This window comes from Mauremys reevesii, linkage group 2 (genome assembly GCF_016161935.1).
Source record: "Mauremys reevesii isolate NIE-2019 linkage group 2, ASM1616193v1, whole genome shotgun sequence".
In the NCBI taxonomy this organism is placed as follows: Eukaryota; Metazoa; Chordata; order Testudines; family Geoemydidae; genus Mauremys; species Mauremys reevesii.
This window is the reverse complement of record NC_052624.1, coordinates 2,885,577-2,910,537: the sequence shown is the minus strand read 5'-3', so window position 1 is coordinate 2,910,537 and position 24,961 is coordinate 2,885,577. Positions and strand designations below refer to the sequence as shown.

At 45.5% G+C, this 24,961-nt stretch overlaps 1 protein-coding gene across 3 annotated transcripts; it reads left to right on the top strand.

Moving 5' to 3' along the window:
* LOC120397114 (zinc finger protein 282-like) lies at positions 1-12,965 on the top strand. 3 transcript variants are annotated; one of them, XM_039522631.1, is made up of 8 exons: positions 1-180; positions 2,664-3,062; positions 3,366-3,492; positions 5,123-5,236; positions 6,129-6,242; positions 8,073-8,186; positions 8,428-8,547; positions 10,107-12,965. In XM_039522631.1, exons 2-8 carry the CDS (start codon positions 2,772-2,774, stop codon positions 10,784-10,786), a joined length of 1,560 nt encoding a protein of 519 aa, XP_039378565.1. In that variant the 5' UTR covers positions 1-180; positions 2,664-2,771; the 3' UTR covers positions 10,787-12,965. The 3 variants fall into 3 exon arrangements, with proteins under 3 accessions (XP_039378565.1, XP_039378563.1, XP_039378562.1); XM_039522629.1 differs by lacking the exon at positions 1-180 and adding an exon at positions 465-629 and having other exon boundaries at positions 8,434-8,547; XM_039522628.1 differs by lacking the exon at positions 1-180 and adding an exon at positions 465-629.
* Positions 12,966-24,961: the final 11,996 nt, after the last annotated feature.

The window sequence follows — 24,961 nt, the reverse complement described above, 5'->3', positions numbered from 1 at the left end:
GGCCCGGCGGCTGCTGGCGCTGTCCCCGCTGCCCCGCGTCTGCCCACGGCTAGGGGCTCCATGCCTGAGCGCCGCTGCTCTCCGCTGCCAGCTCCCCGCCAGCGCCACCCGTGACCGGCCCACGCGAGCACCGGCTGCGCTGGGCCGGCCCGATTGGCGGACTAGCCGCGCTGGGGAGCAGTGAGTATCAGCGCCCCGCACCGACCGGCGGAGGGCGGGAGGCCGGTCCCCAGGGTCTCACACACGGGCCCCATCTTCCACGTGGGCGCTGTATAGCCCGGCTCGGGACAGTCCCGCGTGGGCGCGCACCGCTGCCCCCTAGCGGACGGGACCGGAATGGCTCCCCCGCGGCCACCGGCCTTACACAGCCCGCAGGGGCGGGGCTTGGGGCGGGGCGGAGCGAGGTGCTGCCCGTGGTTGGTAGCGCGGAGCCGCCCCGGCAGCCAGGCCACGACTCCCTCCCGGCTGCGCTCGCTCTGCTCCGCCCGGCAGCGGGGCCGGCCCGTGGCGAGGCGGCGCCGGGACCCTGCCCAGCCCGGAGCGGGAGCGGAGCTCGGCCGGGCCGGGCCCGCTGGAGAAGCCCCGCCCGCCTCCCCGGGGGGGCCATGGCCGAGCGGGCCGCTGCCCAGGTGAGGGCCCGGCGGGCGGGGGAGCCTCGGGCCCAGGGAGCTTCTCCCCGCCCCGCCCAGCCTGGGCCCCGGGAGCCGGGCCGCGGGGGGCGGGGGCTGCCCGGCGGGGGGGGGCTGATCTGGAACTGATCCGGTTTGTATTGCTCAGATTGGCTGCACTTGCGACTTAGTGCTCAGTAGAGCAGCCCCCGGCGCACTAGCTCACCCCCGTCCACACTGGCAAGGCACGTAGCGCCCGCGGCTACAGCGCTGCTGGTCTCCACCTCGGCCAGAGGAATAAGGGTTGCTGTGCCATGGCTACAACGCGCCGGGTGTCAGTGTGGACGAGGTGTTGGGTTACTGTGCTCTGATCAGCCTCTGGAAATGCCCCATAATCCCCTCAAGTCAAGTGGCCACTCTTGTTGTTGTTGTGAACTCCTGTAGGAATGTGGAAATGCCCTTTCAAAGCTCCAGCTGGCATGCAAGGCATTCGTGTGGAATGCTGGGGGGTGGAGGGAGGTCTGCTGGTGTGTGACCTTACAAGCCAGCATGCTAACATGTTCTCAGCCCCCCAAAACCCACTCTCTCCCCCCCACATACACACAACACACTCCTTGTCATACTCCACTCCATCCCCCCATTTGAAAAGCACATTGCAGTCACCTGCATTCTGGGATAGCTGCCCATCATGCACTGCTGCAAGTGCCGCAAATGTGGCCACGCCAGTGCGCTGTCAGCTGTCATCGGGGACAGACTGCAGCGTTTTCCCTATGGTGCTCTCTGAGGGCTGGTTTAACTCACAGCACTCTATGTCTGCAAGTGTAGCCGTGCCCTCAGACTCTGGGGCCATCTCCAGCTTGTGCAGGGCCATTTGCTGATGGTCTGGGGAGCAGGGACCAGGGCTTTGCTGCTCCCCCAGCTGCAGGGACTGACCCCCTCCCCCCGCTGCACTCTCATGTGCTCCTGATGTGGAGCACGTTTTAACAGCACCATGGCTTCATGAACCCCCCCTGCCACCCAAACAATCTCACTAGTGAGTGTGCAGCACTCAGCTGGCAAGCAGCCTTGGGCTCTCCCATCTCCTTTCCCTGCACGTTTCGCCTGGTGCTGCATCTTTTTTGCTTTGCACCATCTTACTCCAGGGATCTGCTCAAAACCACAGCTGCATGTTCAAAGGACAAAAATAAGTGGTTCGTGCTTTTTGCTCCTGTCAGCTTGCTGGATTCTGTTTCTTGTGTGGCAACAACAGACTTCTTTACGTTTCATTCATTCACACCTGTGAAAACCTGCTGAAGGCAGTGGGCGTTATAGGTGTGTCAAAGAGGGCATAATTTAAAGCCAAAATAGCCATAAGGGTAAAAGTTGCTTTGCTGAACACTTATTAGTGGCAGTAGTACATGACTGGGGAAGAAGGTAGCCTGACTCTCAGTTCCATATTATTTTTATTTAAATTACAGTAAAACCCTAGTGCCCTCATTTCACAGATTCACAGACTCTAGGACTGGAAGGGACCTCGAGAGGTCATTGAGTCCAGTCCCCTGCCCTCATGGCAGGACCAAATACTGTCTAGACCATCCCTGATAGACATTTATCTAACCTGCTCTTAAATATCTCCAGAGATGGAGATTCCACAACCTCCCTAGGCAATTTATTCCAGTGTTTAACCACCCTGACAGTTAGGAACTTTTTCCTAACGTCCAACCTAAACCTCCCTTGCTGCAGTTTAAGCCCATTGCTTCTTGTTCTATCCTTAGAGGCTAAGAAGAACACGTTTTCTCCCTCTTCCTTATGACACCCTTTTAGATACCTGAAAACTGCTATCATGTCCCCTCTCAGTCTTCTCTTTTCCAAACTAAACCAACCCAATTCTTTCAGCCTTCCTTCATAGGTCATGTTCTCAAGACCTTTAATCATTCTTGTTGCTCTTCTCTGGACCCTCAGTTGGAGCTGTATTGTGCTAGGGTGCTAGACAAACATTTGACAAGATGGGGAAAGGAGACTGCCAGGTGTATCAGTGTCACATGCCCCACTTTCAATTTCTGTCCTTGCTAACAGGCTCCAAAATGGGACCTAGAATCCCAGCACCCGACACTTTTGCATCCCCCCACCGGCCTCAAACAAACTTCGCTGAGAGAGACGCGACTGCAGAGTGCAGAGATTTCCATGACTGTTGTGGCTGCTGTTCAAGACATGGAAAGGAGGGTTGATTCTCATGCTGCATGTTTGCTGAATCTGGAAGGGAGAACAGGGATGTCCGAGAAGAAACTAATAGACTGTGAGAAGACAATGGTGGAGTTTGGGAACCAGCTGGAGAGTAAGTGGGCCGTGCTGGGAACTCTGATCCAGGAGTACGGGCTGCTGCAGAGGAGACTGGAGAACATGGAGAACCTGCTGAAGAACAGGAACTTCTGGATCCTGAGACTCCCCCCAGGCACTAAGGGAGAAGTTCCCAAGGTAACGATAGCCCAGCTAATGATGAAGAGTAGTTACAAAGCCTGGCCATGAACTGCTGAAGTGGGTTGTTTTTTTTCAGAACTTGGTATATTGGCCCTTTAATTCACCATTAATAAAATGGCTTAGAAGAAGGGAACTGATCTGGCTGCTTGTGATGTGCTAGTTCACAATTAAATATGTTTAGTACTTTATTTCAAAGGAAACAAAAGTGAGGGAAGTCTTTTTAATGGAAGGTAAAAGGAAGCAAGCCTCAGAATGTGATCACAACAGAAGGCGCTGAATGTGTGACATTTGTGATTCCAGGTGCCGGTAACATTTGATGACATCTCAGTCTATTTCAATGAGCAAGAGTGGGGGAATTTAGACGAATGGCAGAAGGAACTTTACAAGAATGTGATGAAAAGCAACTATGAGACGTTGATGTCACTGGGTAAAGATCAGTTTTGCTCTTTTGCTCTGGTCCTTTGATTTCTGGTGATTGGCCCTTCTAGTTAGTGGAAACTTGGTGATATTGTCTCAATTCCCTTTGCTGTCTGCATGACATGTGGCATTCCAATCCATTCAGTTTTTAACACTGTAGAGTTTAAAACGCCAGCTCTGCAGTGTGGAATGTGCACATGCTGCATTTATCTCTGTGTTTATTCATTCAAATGACTGTTTTATTTGGAAATCATAACTTTGATTGTTGCTGACTTGTATATTTACAATCCCAATTTTAGATAACACTTGTTTAATAAGCATTGTGCTTTTTCTTGGTTTGACCTTGACCTCTTATGGAACCTGGACTTTGTGCAGATTTACAAGGTGCATGGATACTGAAGTGGTGGGAACAGTGTGAGAACCTACATAGCTAGCAAGTGGATTAATACTTGTTGAAGGACATAAATCCACACTGTGTAGAGGCCAAGCATAGGAGTTTATTACACACAGCACTGGCGGAGTGTCACCTTGCTTATTAGGCTCAGAGACACTGCCAATCAATTGATTACAATGGACTATATAGATTTTCCATGTGACAGGGTAGGCAGTTCCAACACCTGGCAATTTGCTGACCAGGCCTATTTTAGCAAAACAAGATTATCTATTGACCCCAGCTTTCCCTCAGCTGATCACTATTTGCTAGGCCTCTGGTCCCTTGACCATACTCTGGACTTTGGGTCTGGCACAATCCATACACCAGGTTGTTATATAAAATGCACGTGGATTTTAACCGTTCACTTGTGCTATGCATAAATCTGCCTGTGTGTGGAGATCTCTGGCACCCTTCCAGAAAGCATACACACACCTCCCTCTGTAACAAATTAATGAGCAGCTGGCAACTGACACAATTGCTTTATAAATCTCTCATATCCCCAAATTGCTGGGACTGGGACCCTGCTACTTCAGCTGTAGAGACACAGTCCTCTACCACTTGAGCTAACGGAGCGCACCTATGTAGGAGTAATCCCTTATCTGCTGTGTGAGGCCGCCTAGAGGGCCGCATCAGACAGCGTACTGTCTCTGACTCAGTGCTTCATAGCACCTGGCATTTTCCCCTACAATGCCTTCAGTTACACTTTTGCTTCTGTTCTAGCCTCTAGCAGTGGGATGAACTAAAATAACTCAAAATCTTTAATGAAAGTTAATAGAGCACTAGCTGCTACTCCTGAAGGATACATGGATTGGTAGGGTTGTGACATGCTGCCGTGCTGGTAAGAGGCTTGTCTTTCATTCCTGTCCCTAGTCACCTGTCATGGGTCAGGCTTACAAATGGTTAAATATCTCTGCTATATCCTCTGACTCTTGTGGCCAATACATGCATTATAAGCCTCTGTTGGATGGAATGTAAGTGTGGCTGCTGCCATGGAGGAGATAAGATGGAACTGGAGGGGAGGAAGCAGTAACAGAAGTTGTTTCCTTCCCCCCACTCCTAAATCATTCTGTGGTGGCTGCAGCCCTCAAAAGCTACGCCCATCCAGTAGAATGCCGCAGTGATATACATACCTACTGTGGGAGGACAGACTCATGCCAATATAGCCTATTACCATATACTGTCCCTTAATATCTTTTTCTACTAACAGACTATGCCGTTTCCAAACCTGACATCCTATCCCGGATTGAACGAGGGGAGGAGCTAAGTGTCGGGGATCAAGGAGATGCAGAGAAGAGAGAATTTCCTACAGACCCCAGCGCAGGTGACTGATATGTCAGAAGAACTCGCACGTAATACAGTAAAATGCTGGAAATCCGGCAAGACTTTTGAACTCTTTTTGTGGAGAGAGATTGATCTCTCCATAGTTGTGGCTGTGACCAGCTTTGCATGATCAGCCTGACTCTTGGCATGTGTCCACTTTCCCACCTCTAACTATGCCAGAAGGCTTGAAATCATACAACTCTTTACTGTCCATGGTAGTTGAGCTTCTTGCAACTGTGCATGTACAATCCTCAAAACCCTTGCAATTAAGCTATATCTTCTTTGCCAAACAAAAGTGGAGGTGATCAAAGGTGTTCCAGCTGTGGACACTGGATACCAAAATACTATATTTGAGGATTAATGTATTTGGCTCCCTTGGTTCCTGATTTAACATGTAACTTAGCTGTGATCTTATGATACTCTTCATAGACTTGTAGATCTAGCTTACATGGAGGGTGCACAGAGTGGCAAGAATATGAGGGCAGAGTAAGGCTGTTTGAGGTACCTTAACTCTCTTTCTGTATGTTCCAAAATCTCTATGGTTTTTAAGTGTAGCTTTCTTTGAATTTCTGGTGTTCATACTAGTTTGTAAAACTGAAACGCCCTATCAATGTTTATTTCCTTATTTGTGCAAATGTAACCCCAATGTAACATTTTGTGAGTGCAAACCATTGGTCTGAATCATTAATGGAGTTATCCTGGTGTAAAACTGGAGTAACACAGTGGTGAATCAGGCCCTTGGTCTCTTGTTATGTGTTTTATCCATGTTTTCCTACTCTCTTGACAAACACCATTGAGACCTTTTCTAACTCGAGCTAATCCGTCATGAACTCTTTTCTAAAGCATATGGTGTATGTTGGAAAAACAATGTGAATTTTTGTTCCTGTGAACAGACTCTCCAGTTTGTACACGAGAGGGTTTATTACTTACTAAACACGAGGAAGAGTTGTGTGTCGGGGATCAGCAGGATTTGGAGGGCAGAAAAGTCCCTGAAGAGCTCTGCACAGGTGAGTTAGAGTAAAGTGACTCAAATGTGGAGTGAAACTGAAAGATTAATAAACTTTGTGAGCTCTTTTATCTTTTTCTACGTGTTCCAAATCTACAGCCAACACTTGGCATGACGTCAATCAGGCTTTCAATCAGTCCTGACTGATTTGAGGCATTTTCTCTTTCCCATCTTCCATCCATTTTCTGAGAGTGCAGAATTGGTGACTGCCTCTTCCCTGTGCAGAAGGTGGTAGATGTAGGAAATAGTTTTCCTCCCTTAACCCTCCTTGCTTGGTGTCTTCAGCCCAGGTGGCCATCAGCAGCTCAGGTGATTACTGTGATTTCTCTCTTTCTAAATAAGACTTTTGGACCAGGGCCTTATTTGATTAGTCTTTTCAGGCAGATGGTGCCAGGGAGCATAGAACCGATTCATTAACCTGGGAAAGGAAAGCCAGTTTTGTGCATGTATTTGGATATGTGCATATATATAAAAATTTCACACACAAAAACTCTGTTAAAAGAACATTTAAGATTGCAAAGTCAAGCACTCAAAAGTTAAGAAATGCCAGAATTAAGGCTTCCTGTGCAATCTAAATGTGGCCCCCTTGTGCATATGCAATATGATACAATCTTTAATTAAGTGATCACGTACTGGTTTTTTTCTACAGGAGCCCTGCCTCATTCACTGAACAGGATGGACTGTGCTGTGGGGATGAATCAGGGTTGTGGCTGATGAGAGGCTTATAATTTGGTCAAATGTGGGTGAATTTTCATGGGGGTGGCAATAAGCACATCCCTGACACCTGTGGGACCCTATACCACAAGTCAAGTCCTTGCTCCAAATCAAGGAGATGCAGGAAAACGAAAAGGTTGTAAGAATTATTTTTATCAGGGTAAAACTGTTTTCCCCCAATCTTGTTCTTGGAAATGGCTGAACTCTTTTAGTTGAAACTTTCTATTAAAATTCAGCCTGAGGTAGACACCTGGCATGGAAAACATCAACCCTAGCAGTTAAAATTTTGGCAAAATTTATAAACAACTGAAAACAGGGTCTTAAAATGGGAAGTATTGAGTAACTTTAACAGTAAGTGGCACTATCAGCTCCTCCTATAATATACAGTGCATGAGTATATACACATGTACTGTATAAATGCAATGATAGTGGGTCCATCTAACACATCAGTTTTGAGCTCCAGCACCCATCTTTTTCTGTTTCTTATAACTTTCTGAAACAGATTCCTTTGTCTTAGATGCTTCTGCCCAGAGCCTAAGTGCTTTGTTTTGGAAATTTTGAGGAAATCTATTTTGGGGGGGGGGGAGGGTGTATTTTAATAAAACACAACCAGGTTCCCTTATGTTCTAACACAAATTGTTTTTACATTAAAAGCCCAAACTAAACTCCCATCTAAACTAAAGAGCCAAACTCTGACTTGGAGTTCAGGGCAGCTGTGTTCTGCGGAGTATCAAGCCAAACTAATACAGATCAAGAAATGTATATGCTCCATTGGCAACCTCTCTCTTTTTTTGAAAGAAGGAAATTTCTTAAGAAAATTTCATAAATGAGGCACATGAAATTAAGGCTAAAAGCTCAATCGTAGCATTGACTCCTTTTGGTTAAATATAATCCTCATATTATCTGCTAAATAATACATAACGATACAAAGAAACTGGAATTGTAGACCCCCCCTTATGCTGAGTAAAGTGTATAAGACCTTGGGTATGCAGGTGTGTTTATTTTAATGTCTAATTGAGATTTACAAAGCAAGCCAGGTTTGGGGAGGGGAAAAACCAGTTTTTGCAGCTACTGTTATATTCACGATACTTGTATCTCCATTTTTCTCCCTGAACAGACCATGCAGTTTCCAAGTCTGACACGTTATCCCAGACTGAGGAAGGCAAAGAGTTATGCATCAGGGTACTGCTAGAGTCAGAAAATACAGAGATGCCTATAGACCCATGCACTGGTGAGTAATAGATCAGAACAACTCAAATGGTGTAGGACAAAGCTGGACACCCAGCAATACCTTTGGGAGCTCTTATAACCATGTCTTTCCTGATGCTTTATCAGCACTTTTCTTATCTGCATGACAAATGTGACTTTCCAGCAACCTCAACCAGATGTAATCTGGGATTCCTAACTATTCCAAAATTCTTCATTTTCCTAACTTCTACAGTGAATGCTTTGTAATGTAACTCTTTTCCCAGGAACAGGATTTCAGATTTGTGCAACTGACATTTTATCACGGATTAAACAAGAGGAAGAGCCGAGTGTCTGTGAGCAGCATGATTCAGAGGAAAACGAAATCCATACAGATCCCAGCACAGGTCAGTAAGGGAATAATGCTCCCAGTGGGAAAGCTAAATTAATACAAAGTTAAATTAATGTAAATGCAGAAAATTCAGGACCTTTTTAGTTGTGTCCCCACAAACCCAATAATTCAGTGTCATCCTCTTGATATATGATGAAGCATCCTCCTAAGATGGGTCAATGGATGAGCTATAGTTACTACAAAATAGACACAAGTTTGGTTAAAAACTCAGGAAATGATTGTGTCAAATAGGAAAGCGGTATCAAGTAGAATCCCATATGGTTTAGACCTAGCACTGTGCAGCTTTCAACCTGCCAGGGCCCAAATATAGGACGTAATATTTGGGAAAAGGCCCAAAATGAAGGACACCCAACAATTATTTGCGCAGGAAATTGCTAATAGTGTGGCATTAATTCCCTTAGTGTAAATGACTTTCTGTAACCTGAGCTTTATGTGTGCCTTTATTACTGACGTAAATAATTGTCAACAATAGAAGTGAGGGAACACCAAATTTGTGTGGAACATAAGTAACTGAGACTAAAACGAGTGGTGTCCCAATATGGTACGTGTGGAACAGATGCCATTCAGTCTTCTCATTAACAACCTAGCAGGTGTAGTGGAGCCTTAATGTATTTAATGCATGGATGATACAAAGGTGAGATGGATTAGAAACACTGAGGAGATTATTAAAATATAGTGATCATGAGATACTGGACACCTCTGCGGAAATCCGTTGAAAAACTAATCTTTAAAGCTGCAGGTCAAGTGATCTATGTGGGGAGGAATAATTCCTTATAGAATGTGGGAACGTGCCCACAGGGTGGCAGTACGCTAGTGCAGTAGCAAGAATGTCACCTACTCTGTTGGGCTGTATTAAGAGGAGTATCAGGTATATAATCGGGCGTAGCCCTGCAATGAACTCTCAGCATGGATACACTATGGACAGGAGCCCAGAGCTCTGGGTGTGCGCATGGGATTGCCCTATACAAAGTTTGTTGTGGGATCAGAGCTCTCAGTGAGGCTAATGTTCTGCTATGCTCAGCAATGGTTAGGCCTCAATTGGATAAGCTTTCAGGTTAATGGTGTTGCTTATTCAGGAATTTAGTCAGTACATAATCAGTTCACCCTACAGGCCTGATGTTCAGAGGTGCTGAGCATCCACAGATTCTGGTCTGATTTTATTTGGAGGTGTGGGTACTCAGTGTCCCTGAAAATCAGGCCCCAAAACTTTTGTGTATTTACTGATCCAGTGCTAAGACTAAACTCTTCGAAGCTGGGCACAGGTCTTGCCATAGGTTGGTAAAGTGCTGATCAAATCTATGACTCTGCATAAGTGATTTTTAATACAGCTGGTTGCAGAGACTTTCACAAATGTTTTCTATTTTTTAATTTCAGTGGAAACTTTCCAGGCTGTTCTACTTAGTAATAAAGCCTATATTTTTATTTAACTCGCTTATCTGTTCTTCAGGAACAATATAGCCACAAACGTTTTTCTGGTTAAGACCTTTGGTTGGTTGCAATCAGAAGAGGTTTCCTTATTCATGTTACCTTCTTGTGATTGTATGTTTATTTCAGTGAAAGATGGAAGCACAAACAAGGCTATGCTCCCTGGAAAACCTCTTGAAAGCATTGTGTACAAGTCTAGATTATATGGAAAACTTGGAGAAGAGTGTTTGCAGAATCCCAAACAGAGAGTGACATGGAAGAGTCTGCACGATTCAAAAATGCAGCTGGCAAATGCTACTGGGAACAGTTTGGGGGTTTCATTTCTCTGTGACAAAAATGTATTAATCCATCAGGAAGAACCCTACCCAGAAGAGAGACTGTATACAAGTACTGAATGTGAGAGAAACTATACTCAAAAGGTGTATCTTCAGAATCATCAACAAGCCCACACAGGAGAGAGACTGTTTGCATGCACTGAGTGTGGGAAAAACTTCCAGCTGAAGGTAAGTTTGACAAAACACCAAAGGAGCCATGGAAAAGAGAAACCCTATGAATGCAGCCAATGTGAGAAGAGCTTCATTTGCCACTCATGGCTCCTTAGGCACCAAATGATTCACAGTGGAGAGAGGCCATATAAATGTACCAAATGTGACAAAAGCTACAGCAGAAAGGATTATCTTCTAAATCACCAACGCCGGCATTTAGGGGAGAAACTATTCCAGTGTAATGTGTGTGGCAAAACCTTTGTGCTGAAAAGAAGCGTAGTTAAGCATCAAAAAAGTCACATGAAAGAGACCCAATCCACTTAGCCAGTTGAGTCTTCTTAGACACCAGATGATTCACACAGAGAAGCTGGAACAATCACTAGGTGAGGGGGAAAAACTGAATAGGAAATCTGTGAGCCTCAATAATAATCCTGTCACCAGTAACTCCATCTGAAGGCTTCACCAGGACCTGGATACACAGAGAGACCAGCTTGATGTAAAAGGAGAGGATGCATTAATATCTTTTCACAAGTTACTGTGTGAGACAGAGCTAACTGAAAATAGGTCAGAAAATGTATGTTAGTGTGACTCACAACAGGAAAAAGGGATTGTTGGCTCTTTACTGAGAGGAGGGACTCCTACCATTTGAAATTTAGAACCCATTTCTGAACTCCTCTTCAGAGAAGCAGCAGATACTTAGGAATGGAGTTCGGGAGGTGAAATGCCCCCGAAGCTCCCATTTAAGTCAAAGGTAGCTCTCGGTATTCAGTACCTCTATAAATCAAACTTTTAGCCCATTGAAGCCAGGCAAATGGAGATATCTTAAGATTACCTGGCTGAGGCTGAGACACCTTATGAGTTGGAAACTGACTAGAAAAAGCTTACAATGTAGATTTTCTTTTTGGACAGCCTGAGTTTTCCACCTTCCAAATGCAATGTTCCATATTACAGACTGTTGTATATATGGTTTGATGTGTGCATTACTGGACACTGAAGATTTTTATATGATGATATTTGTCCTGGTTTTGAGAACACTTTTAGTTTTCACCACATTTGTGTTTTGAAGGAAACATTATGGGGAATAAAGCGAATAAGCATTTGTCGTGCTGCAGCAGCTATAGGTCATTGCTATTGCCACCTTTCACTGGAAGGACAAAAATGTACCCGAGACAGGAACCAGCCCTGTTCAGTACCACCAGGTTCTTGATATAATAAAAGAATTTCTCTAATCTCACTTTTGATGGCACTGTGGCCCCCCCGGGGGAAAAAACTTTAGGGGCAGCAGGGCTGGGTAGTTAAGTTGAGCAAAATGCCATGAAAGCCAATAAATAATACAAGTGAGCTCCTCAGCTGGTATAACTTGTCCTAGCTCCTTTGCTGTCAGTGAAGATGTTAAATGTTACAGCAGCTAAGGCTCTGGCTCTGTATTTATAAACTCTTACTGAAGTTCATGTGGGAATTTCTTTAGGTTTTTTTTTTTAAAGTTGTCAAGAAAAATCCTCTGGCTCAAGCTTGCCAGGATTGTTTCTAGCACCCTCTGATGCCTCTTCTGGGGGTCTGAGCTATGTTATAGAAAAGATGAGGGGAGGGAAACAAACCAACAGGGCAAAAGCTAATTCTGGCAGTAACCCCCTTGTAAGCTCCATCCAGATGGCACTCCTTCCCCGTTTGTTCTGGTACAATCCATTGAGTTACTGGTGGGGAAAAATACAAACAAACAAAATTAAAAAAGTAGATTCTTCACAGTCATGTCTTTAGCCTATCGACCACCCCAAGTCTCATATTGCAGTCTCACAGGGTGGAATTCAGTTTGTGGAGGTTGTGAGGGGTCCCAACGGTAAATCAAAAATGTTCTGCTTGAGGTACAGCATTACATCAAATGATTATGGCTTAGAATAAGAGTTCGGCCCACCAACTGCACTTAAAGTGAAGGGAGTCTCAGCTGGAGCATTCGGAAGACGGCCGTGGAACAACATAACTGTGTGCTAAACCCAAAACAGAGGCGCAAGGTATTCTTTATAGTGTATTCTTTGTGGGTGAAGGAAATGCATTCTGCTTAAATTACAGAAGATGGAAAATTGGTATAGGCAAGTATATTCAGCAAAAGAATCATTTCATGGTCTTGGTAAAGTCTTTATGGGTAATTGTTACTTTTCTGTTAATATGGACCTTTCACTCAATCTGACTAGAATCTATTTTTCTCTCACCCCATTAATTAGCTGATGAGCTGTTGTGATTGTTTACTAGAGGTGTAATTCTACCATTCTTATCCTTGTGAATGGATGATCTTGTATGTTATATTGCCATGGATAACATTTTGTTCTTAAAGTAACACTGTTGGGGGGTAGTTATTTGCCACAGAACATGTTGTATTTCCTACCCTCAATTAAAGGAATAGATACTGTAACCAATCACTGGAGCTGTCTAGATACATTTGGGCCTTACCTCCAGCCCTAGCGTGCATGAGTTCTGTTGATCTTAGTAGGGCTACTCCCATGAGTAAGAGCTGCACGACAAGGCTTTCTATGTGTGTTCTCCAATAGTGATATTTTATGAAATACAAATACTGGTAAATACAGTACATCAATCTTACGAACAAGCAGCTATACCAACTATTTTCCATAATTCGGGGCAGGGGTGGGATAGAGGAAAAAATAAATAAATCACACAATGGACGTGATGTTGAAGAACAAATCAACATCCATTCAAATTCTGATGCCTCCAGTGGCAATTACCTTGCAGTGGTTTGAAGGACAGGAAGAAAACAATGTAGTACGCCATACTGCAATGGCTAATTGAGATATTCAATTTTATGAATTATTCAATCCCCAGTTAATTTAAAAATAGAGGTTCTACTGTATAGTTTAAATGTAATGCAATAGTTTCATTACCTTTTAGAAAGGGAGATTTAAAATTGAAATTTCCCATTTAAACAAGCAGTGTACAAAAGGTCTATATGCCACTTAAGCCTATCAGTCTCCTAAGCAGTGCATAGTAGTGGATCTTTGCATGAGTTAACTTCAACCTTAATGAAAACCATCCCACCGAGGCTTTATCTGCATGAATGATGTGTCTGTCTCTCTCGTGGCCATTGGGATACTGGATCCTACTCATAACAATGTTTTATACTCATGGTCTATTTTGGATACTATGATGTAATTATTAAAAAAATTATGAACAGTAGAAGCTGTTCATTTACTTAATAAATGAAACTCATAATCCATTAGTAGGAGGATTGTGTTTATCAAAATAAGCTGACCCCTCTTTTTAAAAAGACCCTACAAAACACAAATATACATGTTAGCAGTGACAGGCCAAGGAGAGGAGACATCTTTGAAGCCAAGATTTCAGCGCTGCCACTCAAACCATCTGTAGTTTGCTGGTTGAGAAGTCTAGGTCTGAGGAACCAGAGGATGCTTTATCAGTTCAGCACTGCTGTTAGAGGGTGTGACGGGGTTGGGATTCACCCCTGCGGCGCCTCCCACTGGTCGCTCCAGGAATTAGCTCAGTCCATGGGGAGTGCCCTCTCCTGGTGGTGTCCTGTCCATCTCTCACCCTCCGTTGGTGCCTGGACCCACGTTGCTCCCTTCTGCTCACGGCATCCCCTTCAGGACACTGCTCTCCAGCAGTGACCCCTAGTCTGTTCTCACCCCCTTCCAGGGTGTGGGGAGGGTGTTAATAGCAGTCCTCCACCAGCCATAGTGTTCATCCACACCCCAAAATCTAACCCCTTCTGTCAGGAGTATGGTTTAGTCCAATATTGCGACTTCCCATGGCTAGGTGCAATATAAGGGGGAAGCGGGAGACCCAGGCCCACCTGCTACTCTGGGTCCCAAACCAGTGACCTTCTAGTGGCAGCCTCCCTGCCCCCTTTCTCTCCCCTCGCTTGCTGTCCACTCTCCCTGGGTCACTTCTCTGACCCTTTAAGCCCTTCCCTCAGGGCCTGGCAGGTAGCGGGCTGGAGTTCCCTTTGGCTCCCCCAAGCCTGCCCAACACTACGCCATCCCTAGTTCTAGTCTCCTAGCTCAGGACACAGACCTTCCCTGCTGGAGATCTGGGAGAGACTACCTGCTTGTCTCCTAGGCAGCCTTTATATAGGGCTGAGCCTGGCCCTGATTGGCCGCCTCTTGCTCAGCCCTCATTGGCTCTCCCACAGGCCTTCCCTGATTGGCTGCCTCTTGGTGCAGTTGCTCTGGCCTGCCCTAGCCCAATCTCTCCTGAGGGTGGGGCAGCCACCCCAGCACAGAGGGAAACAAGTTATTTGAGCCCAAAGAAGCATTCATTTGGGATTAGGACTGAGGGAGGAGAGATACTTCTGTTCTTTATGTTGGGAGATAGTAAGAGAGAGTAGTTGAGAGAGTGGTAATATGGTGGGAGAGATGTGGCCAGACAGAGTTGAGGGAGAGGGTGGGTTAGGTTTACCTGCCAGCCATCTAGCCATACCTTGTACCTCATATTCATACTTCCTTGGGGTTGGCAGTGTGTCCTCTCACAGGACCAACCTTAGAGAAAATGGCATCCTAGGCACACTTGAATTTTTGTGCCCTTTGAGTTTAAGTATGTAGTGATATTAACAAAAGTTTCAGAAATAAAGCAGTAATCTCAAAAGTTTTTATAATTTACTAAAAAATACAAGACAATTCAGTTTTATTCAAATAAATTATGTAAAAAAATTACATAGCTAAATGACAAACGCTAAACTAAATTAAAAAAACCAAAAACCTTTGTTTACTAAGACTCAGAAGGCAACTCTGTGTGCCTTTGCTGACGCAAATTCTATATTGCTTATGGCAGGTCTATATTTTGAGCCACAGCATTCTCAATACACAGGATGGCCAGCGAAGACTGTCTGTCATCTCCCATGGTTGATCACAAATATGTTTTTATGAGCTTCAACTTCAAGAAGCTCCAGTCGTGGCTCGCCACTGTTACAGGTATGGTTAACAGGATCCTGAGTGCTATCCATGTGTTTGGGAAGTTGTCATTAAGTTCATTGTTGTAAATAAATTGTAGAATTTCTTGAGGAGCACTCCAGTCCATTGGAAGCAGACTTTGGAGATAGCCAAGTTCTTTGCAGAGCTCACTGCCGTTAATGTCAGAGCTCTCTCCATATGTCAGTGCACTATGAAGGTTGTTGCAGTGCTTCATCAAAGTTTCTTTGTCAGGGAGTCGTGTTATGTTATATAGAAAGCCCCAAAGGTTCACATGTTGATTCATTTGCTCAAACCATTCTTCCAGAGACATCAGTGTCTAAAGGCCAGTTGAAAAATTCAATTTTAAACTTGACTTCTGGATTGTAAACTGTTTCATCTTCACATTCATAGCTGTATTGATGCTTTTTACGATGAACACGTGGGGCTGGTTTAAACTCTATATCAACACCAAGATTTTCAGCTATTTCCGTAGCTGTTGTCAGAGCTCCTTCGTACCTGACTTCCCTGTAGTTTACAATATAATCACAGTAAGCATTTACCAAGTTTATGGCTGCAACAATGTTGAAGTTTTTCATGCTTTTCATGTTTTTGTTCACATGGACTTGGAAAAGGATATCGTACCACACCACAATGGAGACAAGAAACTTGAATTCAGTTAGTTCACATGCCAGGGTGAGTACTTCATGAGGGACACCACCATCTACTTGCTCTGATTCAGCCAATGCGATGAGGGCATCGTGTATTTCAGCTGTTTGGTATCCAACAGCTTTAACACTGTCAGTTCTGCACTCCCAGTGTGTTTCAAATATTGGCTTCATAGTGATATTGACATGATCTGTGAGAATCTTCCAATGATGAACAGAGGTAGAGAATTAGAAGGTAGCTCCTTTGCAGAATGCCAAAGAGGGAGATGGACTCTGGTGAAGATACTGCAGCATTCTCCACCACAAGACTAAGTGAGTGTGGCATCCACATGGAACAAAAAATGCTCTTGGGTTTTGATTAAGGATTCTTGCCTGTACACCCTTGTTTTTCCCCTTCATGTTTGCACCATTGTCATAACCCTGGCCCTGGCAGTCTTGGATATTTGTTGCATTCCTTCAGAGTAGTAAGTATAGTATCAGTTAGGGCTTCCCCTGTGGACTCATCCACCGTTTTAAAACCAATAAAGAAACCTAACAGTGAAAGACATCTTTTCATGGCGGCTCTCATCTGGAGTGCAATCCAATATAACAGAGTAGAATTTAGCACTTTTAAGAATATCTTGCAGTACTTTCTTCACCAATAATTCAATTATCTCATTCTTGATTGTTTTTCCAGAATAGTATAATCCATCACCTCCCCTGGAAAGTATGTGTTGCAAATGTTCCTTCATTACTTCATCATACTTTCCTAGTAACTCCACCAAACCTAGGAAGTTCGTGAAGAGCCTGTCAGATAAACCTTGGAAAGCCATGGTATTTTTAGAAAGATAAAGTGTTATTGTCATGAGCCTCTTTACAATGTTCTCCCAGTGTTTTGTTTCGTTTATGCAATTATCCAGTTTTAGCCTTTGCTCTGCTTTGACCCTCATTTGGTAGGAACTAAAATGACTAGGCAACTTTTCATGATGCATGAGAAGCTGAGACATGTTCTTCAATCATTCGACCCCTCGAATGCTAGGGATGATTTTTGGATTCAAGTCAAAGAGCTTGCAGCAAAAACAGAAAACCTTTTCAGTGGAATTCAAGTAAAGCAGCCAGCGCTGCTTCAAAACTTCACTGTTTTCAAGCTTTCTATATAAAAACATCATAGAAAAATGGTGATTCTGCTCATCCAGAAAAAAAATCCATGTCTTCTACTTTTAGTGGACCATTGAGTGCTAGCAGATCTTGAATTTTGGATGTTAGATTGGACCATAAATGGTATTGCCAATGGTTATAATGGGAATAATTTAATCTCTGTCACTAGTGGCATTGTCATTATTCTGGTTCAGATAAAGAATTTCTGTTTTGTTTGGATCTTTGTTTTTCTTGTGGTAATTCTTGAATGTTGAACTGTGGATCATCTATACATTTTTCATCTGATGTCTCTGCTGTGACTGTCTTGCTGCTACTACTGCACGGGTTGTTAACATATTTTAAGTATTTTTTCATTGTGGCTACATCTTTCTTCATTGCAGTCATTACATGAGCTTTTTGTTTCCTTTTCTGTGTCCCTGACATCATCATCTTAGGTACTTGTGTTGAGTCTGAACTCTTTATGAACTGAAACTTAACTCAGACTACATGTCTCTGTCTGAAACTTTTAATCAAAAGCTTTGACCTGCGAACTACTCATGACCCTTCCCCTCCCAATAAGTAGCCATAAGTAGCCACCTCCTCTTTTGTCTTCTCTAATTTACATTTTAACCTGTTTTATCCTGTAGAATCTTGATTGATTATGCATGACCATTATGATCTGTTAATCACTTTGTTTACTTCTGTGTATAAACATTGATGCTCACCCCTAATAAACTTGCCACACTTACTCCAAAGCTTGGCTCTTAAGCTAAGGATGGTGTGAGCCCGTTGATCAACGAATTGTTGTCTGGTCTCTGACAGATCTCTGAGCCCCATACCAACTCCGCACAAACTCGGGTGCTGGAGAGGTGAGTAGGACTTGCTTTTTACCTAACAATTTGGGGGCTCGTCCGGGATTCCTTCTGGTGCGGTGCCTCTGTCCAGTGGTCAGACCACTCATATACGAATTGGCAGGCGCCACGGGAGATTTCTCCCAGCCAATTCAATATTGAGGGGTCGTGTACTGGACAGCAGGATAAACGCCAGTTGGAGGGCTCCTGTCAGACACCATGGGTCAAGGGACTAGCGTGCCTCTTGAGAGTCCGCTGGGGATTGTAAATAAGTTATGGAATGAAGGGAAACTCCCAGTACAGACAGGAATGTCTAGAAGGAAGTTGTACACACTGTGTGTAAGGAATTGGACTGGGTATACCGCGGTATTGGCCAACCCGGAGATGAGGTGGCCTTCGTATGGCTCTTTCGAACAGGCTGCCTTAAGAGGAGTAAGGAGCCAGATCGAAAAAGACCATCCGGGACAGTTATGTTACTGGTTTTGTTGGGACACAGCAGCAGAGCTGTGGAAATCTTTAAAGATTATGGCAGTCAGGTATTCTTCCGAGAGTGAACCCCCTCCATGTTATTTCGATGAAGGGTGTAAACCACGGCGTGTTTTAACTCGTCAGTTGGTCCCCACTGCACCTGCCCCTATTCCTCAGCAAGGGGACTCTCTCCAGGGCGCAGAGGGGAATCTGCAGGACTCCAGATTGGAATCTCTGCAGAGGGATAAGGAGGAAATGGAGGGGCACACCTCGGAAGAAGTAATTACTAGGCAAAAGATCAAGCAGCTGCAGCAGGATGCATACTACTCTTATTTCATTTTTTGTGAATCAGTCAGTAACCCCTGTAAGGGATTATTTCTTACAGTTTCGCCCTGGTTGGGGAGGTGAGTCAGCCACTTCAGTGTTGGATGTAGCTGATTTTGCATGGGAGAAAGGAAGGGAAAGCAGCAGAAAGAAAGAGAAAAAGGAAGAATATAAGTTGATGGCTTTAGCTTTTCGCGGTGGTATTCGAGGCAGAAGCCGTGGCCGTGGCAGGGGATCTCAGGGTGCTCGGGGGAGAGGGTCCTGGCAACCCCAGCCACCAGGAAATTGTTTTCAGTGCGGACAACCCGGTCACTTTAAACGTGAATGCCCCTGGGGACGCCCAGAGGGTCCGGTCGCATCCGCAGATACTTACACCAGGGACGAATACATCCCTGCACCACCAGCCCAGCCCGTTCCTCAGGCCTGGATCAACTACGGGCAACAGCAGCAGCTGCAGCGAACTCAGCCTTCTCAATGACGGTACCCCGGGGGCGAAGGCAAACAATGTGATGGTCTTTTTTCCTTAATGTCTTTAGCCGGCTCTTTCCTCACTTTCTCCCCTCCCAGCAAAGAGCCTCATCTAACCCTTTCAGTCCAGGGACTGCCTGTCTGTTTCCTCATTGATACTGGAGCTACTTTCTCTCTTTTAAATCATGCCCCCTCTCCCTGGCTATCCTCTGAGGTTAAAACTGCAACTGGGGTGGAAGGCAACCCACAGTCTCTGGGACTCACTTTACCTCTAAATGTTATTTATGCTGATAAATGTTTTTCTCACCGTTTTCTTTTTTCCCCAGCTTGTCCGATCCCTTTGATGGGCCGGGATTTACTCTGTAAGCTTGAGGCTACTTTAACCTGCACTCCTGAAGGGGTAGGATTATTGATGACAGTGTTAGGAGATTCGGCCCCAGCTCAGGGTAATTGGGAAACCCCCCCCTCTCTCTCCCCTGACCTCACTGACTTGCCTTCAACCCTCTGGGGAATTTCTGACACTGATGTTGGCCTGCTCCTTTCGGCAGAGCCAGTAAGGATTCAAGTGGAGCCCTCCTTAGCCCCCCCGTCAGTCCCCCAATACCCCCTGTCGCTGGAAGCCCGGGAAGGCATCCGCCCCATTGTCGAGGGATTCATTGCACAAAAGCTAGTCCGCCCTCAGCGCACTCCCTGTAATACCCCTATACTGCCTGTCAAAAAGCCTCCTAAAAAGGATGGAGACCCTATTCGTTGGCGCTTTGTACAGGATCTACGGGTTATTAATCAGTATGTGGTCCCTCTTCATGCAGTAGTTCCTGATCCAGCTACTATCATCAGCCAAATCCCCTGGGATGCTGAATGGTTCACTGTTATTGACTTAAAATCAGCCTTTTTCAGCATTCCTGTGCACCTTTGGTTTCACCTGGGAGGGACAAAGTTATGTCTGGCAACGACTTCCTCAAGGCTACAGAGACAGCCCCACGATTTTCAGCCAATGCCTCTGCCACGACTTGGAAGGCTTCACCAGTCCGCAGGGATCCACGTTAGTCCTATACGTAGATGACATCCTACTAGGTAACCGCAAAGAAGCCGCCCTCCGCATCGATGGTAAGGCACTTTTATTATACCTACACACCAGAGGCCACAAGGTAGACCCTAACAAGATTCAGTGGGTCTCACAGAAGGTTCGATGTCTGGGCTTCCTGTTAACCCCAGAGGGGAGACAAATGGACCCAGTCCGCATAAAGACTATCCAAAACTGCCCTCTGCCAAACACCAAGAAACAACTTCGAGGTTTCTTAGGATTAATTGGCTTCTGTCGCCCTTGGTTGACGTCCTGTGGGGAGTTAAGCAAACCGCTCCACCGACTCACTGCTAACCTTGCTCCTGACCCTTTGCAGTGGTCCCCGGACACAATCCAAGCCTTTCAGTTACTCAAGGACAGTGTGGCCTCCTCCATGTCTCTCCGCCCCCCCCCCCCCAATTACAGCAAACCCTTTCACCTTTTTGTCCACAAGAGGGGCGGAATTGCTAGTGGCGTCCTTACCCAGCTGAGCGGGCCCCACCATTTCCCGCTTGCTTTTTACTCCCAGCAGATCGACCCTGTCGCTCAGGGAACCCCATCCTGCACCCGGACTCTGGCAGCAGCTGCCCTGCTGATCACAAAGGCAAAGAGCCTGACCCTGGGTCATTTTACCACGGTCTGGACCTCTCATGCCTTGTCAGCCCTTCTGCGTAGGGGCACGACCCAAGTCTTTTCGGCCCATCGTCAACAGCAGCTAGAGGCCGAACTCCTAGAAGACACTAACCTAATTTTTGAAAGGTGTGGGCCCCTTAATCCAGCTACCTTGCTTCCTGATCTGCCAGTCCTCCAGGATCAGCATGACTGTGTGGAAGTAGTTCATAGCATCTTACAGATAAGGAACAACCTGTTTGACGTGCCACTGGACAACCCTGATTGCATCCTCTTCTCGGACGGAAGCTCCTTCTATGTTGATGGCAAGCGTTTCACCGGTTATGCAGTCACCTCTGAATGGGACATTCAAGAGGCCGCCTCACTGCCAGGCAACTGGGGAGCCCAAGCCGCCGAACTCTACGCCCTGGCCCGAGCTTGCCAGTTGGCCGCTGGTAAGACCGTTACCATTTTTACTGATAGCAAGTATGCTTTTACCCCGTACCAGTACCCGCTGCTGAACTACAGTCGTGGGAGAGCCTCGGAGCCACTCTGGTCAAAGGGACCTGGCTTATGCCGGATGGCCGAGCCTGCCTCCCTCGCTCCACATACCCCGTGGCAGTTCGCTGGCACCATGATAAGGGGGGTCACTACGGCACGCATGCCCTTGTGGACACCATCGCTCGCTTTTGGTATGCTCCAGGCATTCAACCCTACTGCCTGTCAATAGTGAAAGCATGCAGCACATGTCAGCGAAATGGACCTGCTCCGCCTCTTAACAAAATTAAGGGTGGAAGACCTCCGCCTGCTGCCCCATTTCAACATCTTCAAATTGACTTTGCAGATATGCCAAAGGCTTTTGGGAAAAAGCACCTCCTTGTTTTGGTTTGCCCTCTGACTTCATGGGTCGAAGCTTTTCCTACTGCTAATTGTACTGCTGCCACAGTGGCGAAGATCCTCCTTAGAGACATTGTACCCCGTTTTGGCATCCCTCTCATACTTGATTCAGATCGCGGACCCCACTTTACTGGTAATGTCCTTGGCCATTTAGAACAAGGACTGGGCATTTCACACTCCTTTCATACACCCTACCACCCCCAGTCTAGCGGGAAAGTTGAGCATATGAATAGGGAGCTTAAGCTTACATTGGCTAAATACTGTCAGGAAACAGGGTTAAAGTGGCCTCAGGTACTTCCCTTGGTCCTGTTTCACCTTCGTACTCGCCCAACCCGTGTATTGGGATTATCCCCCTTTGAACTGCTCTATGGACACCCCCCTTTCAAAGGCGGGGCGCTACCACGTGCTGATGTTTCACTATTGGGAGGGGATCATATGACCGCGTGCCAGTTTCTCTCCCTACAGGCTCGCCTCCGTACCCTTTGGAAAGCCTCGCAGTTTTCCCAGACCGTGCCACTAGAAGAACAGATCCACCCATTCCAACCAGGGGACTTCGTCTGGGCCAAAAAGTTCGTTCGTGGCGACGCCCTCCAGCCGAGGTTTACTGGACCCCACCAGGTTCTTTTAACAACCCAGACTGCAGTGTTCCTGGAGGGAGCACCTGGATTTGGGAAAATGTCCCAGCTGCGCCAGTTAGCTTTGCAAAACCGAATGACTTTAGACATAATGTTAGCAGCCCAAGGAGGGACTTGCGCCCTCATAAATGAAGAATGCTGTGTTTTTGTAAACGACACCTACCCTGACACTTTTCAACGTACCAAACATCTAAGGGAAATGGCTAAGAACTACTCCTCTGGCCAGCCACCTTATGATTGGTGGGGAGCCTTATGGAATTGGCTGCCTGGATTTGGGAGGGTTAAAAACTCTTGGTGGGTGTTGTTGGGGCCATAGTAATCCTTATAATACTGTGTTGCTGTATTCAGTGTGTTCCCTCCCTCATAAACTCATGTGGGTCAGTTTATTCTTTTTCTACTTCAGCCAAAGGCCTTACTCTCTTAGAGTTGGCCCAGGCTGAAATTATAGCGGCCCTTGGCTCCTTAAAATGGGGTGTAGCTGTTGGTAAATAGTTATCCCAATAGCTACAAATGGAGGAATGTTGAGTCTGAACTCTTTATGAACTGAAACTTAACTCAGACTACATGTCTCTGTCTGAAACTTTTAATCAAAAGCTTTGACCTGCGAACTACTCATGACCCTTCCCCTCCCAATAAGTAGCCATAAGTAGCCACCTCCTCTTTTGTCTTCTCTAATTTACATTTTAACCTGTTTTATCCTGTAGAATCTTGATTGATTATGCATGACCATTATGATCTGTTAATCACTTTGTTTACTTCTGTGTATAAACATTGATGCTCACCCCTAATAAACTTGCCACACTTACTCCAAAGCTTGGCTCTTAAGCTAAGGATGGTGTGAGCCCGTTGATCAACGAATTGTTGTCTGGTCTCTGACAGATCTCTGAGCCCCATACCAACTCCGCACAAACTCAGGTGCTGGAGAGGTGAGTAGGACTTGCTTTTTACCTAACACTTGCGACGCGTCCTTCCACATTTCATGAAATAAAAAAAAATACATCTTTCACCACTTTTAAAGATGTCCACCCTCTCTGTGCTACAATCAAATGAATGGTGCCTTCAGCTAAACAAATTGACGACTGAACAGCTCGGAGACTTACAGGTATATTTTCAAACAGGGAGAGGAGGTAGCACCAGGAAGAAAAAATGTGGGTTTGACACAAGGGAAAGTTGCTAGGAGCTGGATATGATTCTGTGACATTGCACTCCATAATGCTTTATAAAAATGTTTTTAAGTGTGAGTATGATGTAACTGGAATGTGCTTTATGCAAAAGGTCTCTTGTAAGGTATCATTACAAACTTATAATCTACTGAATGTGTTCATCCTATTTGTATGTATGTTTCATTCTTGTATCTAAAACTAGAAATATGAAGTATTACTCTGAAGTACTATTGTAATTATGCAAAGTGTGGGCCATTAATGGTGGCTTGGAATCTTGATTGCTCCCATTAACTAGAACAATTGTCTGTAGATTACTCTGTTTACCTGCAAGTCTCCACTGCCTATGTAGAGGCCATTCCTGAAAGAATGGAGGGGGTCTCACAGGACATGTGAACATGTCACATGACACTGAAATCTTTAACCTGGTGCTTTTCCATTTAGAAGGAGGGGTGGGAACCCAGAGAGAGACAAAGGATTCCCGTCTTGTCAAAGATCTAAAAGGGGGTGGAAGAGAACAAAGGGGGGTTCCAGTCATGTGGAATCCTAAGATGCCTGTTGGCACTAACAAGTTCTGTACCAGGGGAAAGGATTGGTCCCAGACTATGAAGGAGTCTAGTCTGTGAAAGAAGCTTATTGGAACATCTCTGAGGGTGAGATTTCATCTGTAATCAATTTCTTAATGTATTAGGCTTAGACCTGCGTCTTTTGTTTTATTTTGCTTGGTAACTTACTTATTCTGTCTGTTATTACTGGAAACCACTGAAATCCTACATTTTATACTTAATAAAATGACTTTTGTTTATTAATTAACCCAGAGTGATTAATACCTGGGGGAACAAACAGCTGTGCATATCTCTGTGTTATGGGGGGGACAATATATGAGTTTATCTTGTATAAGCTTTATACAGAGTAAAATGGATTTATTTGGGGTTTGGATCCCAGTGGGAGTTGGGTTTCTGGGTGCTGGAGACAGGAGTACTTGCTAAGCTATTTTCAGTTAAGTCTGTAGCTTTGGGTGTGGACCAGACCTGGGACTGTGTTTGCAGCTGGCTAGCGTGTCTGGCTCAACAAGGCAGGGTTCTGGAGTCCCAAACTGGCAGAGAAAACAGGCTCAGAGGTAATCTTAGCACATCAAGGAACAGTCCTAACGGGGTCTCTGTGACTGAACCCATCACAGATGCTCCCTATATGTTTCCACACCACCATGCACTTTGGGCTCCCCTATTCCCTTGCCTAGAAGAGCGGTCCAACATTTACTCTCATGTTGCTGCACTGGGGTCACCACGCTCCAGGTTGGTTGATGGGGGGGAGGTGGGGACTCTGGGTT

Bases quoted from the DNA above. Each gene is read 5' to 3' on its own strand.
- LOC120397114 (XM_039522628.1), top strand. From the start codon at position 606: ATGGCCGAGCGGGCCGCTGCCCAG. The intron at 630-2,663 runs GTGAGGGCCCGG...CCTTGCTAACAG, and splicing joins CCGAGCGGGCCGCTGCCCAG to GCTCCAAAATGGGACCTAGA. The intron at 3,493-5,122 runs GTAAAGATCAGT...TTCTACTAACAG, and splicing joins TGAGACGTTGATGTCACTGG to ACTATGCCGTTTCCAAACCT.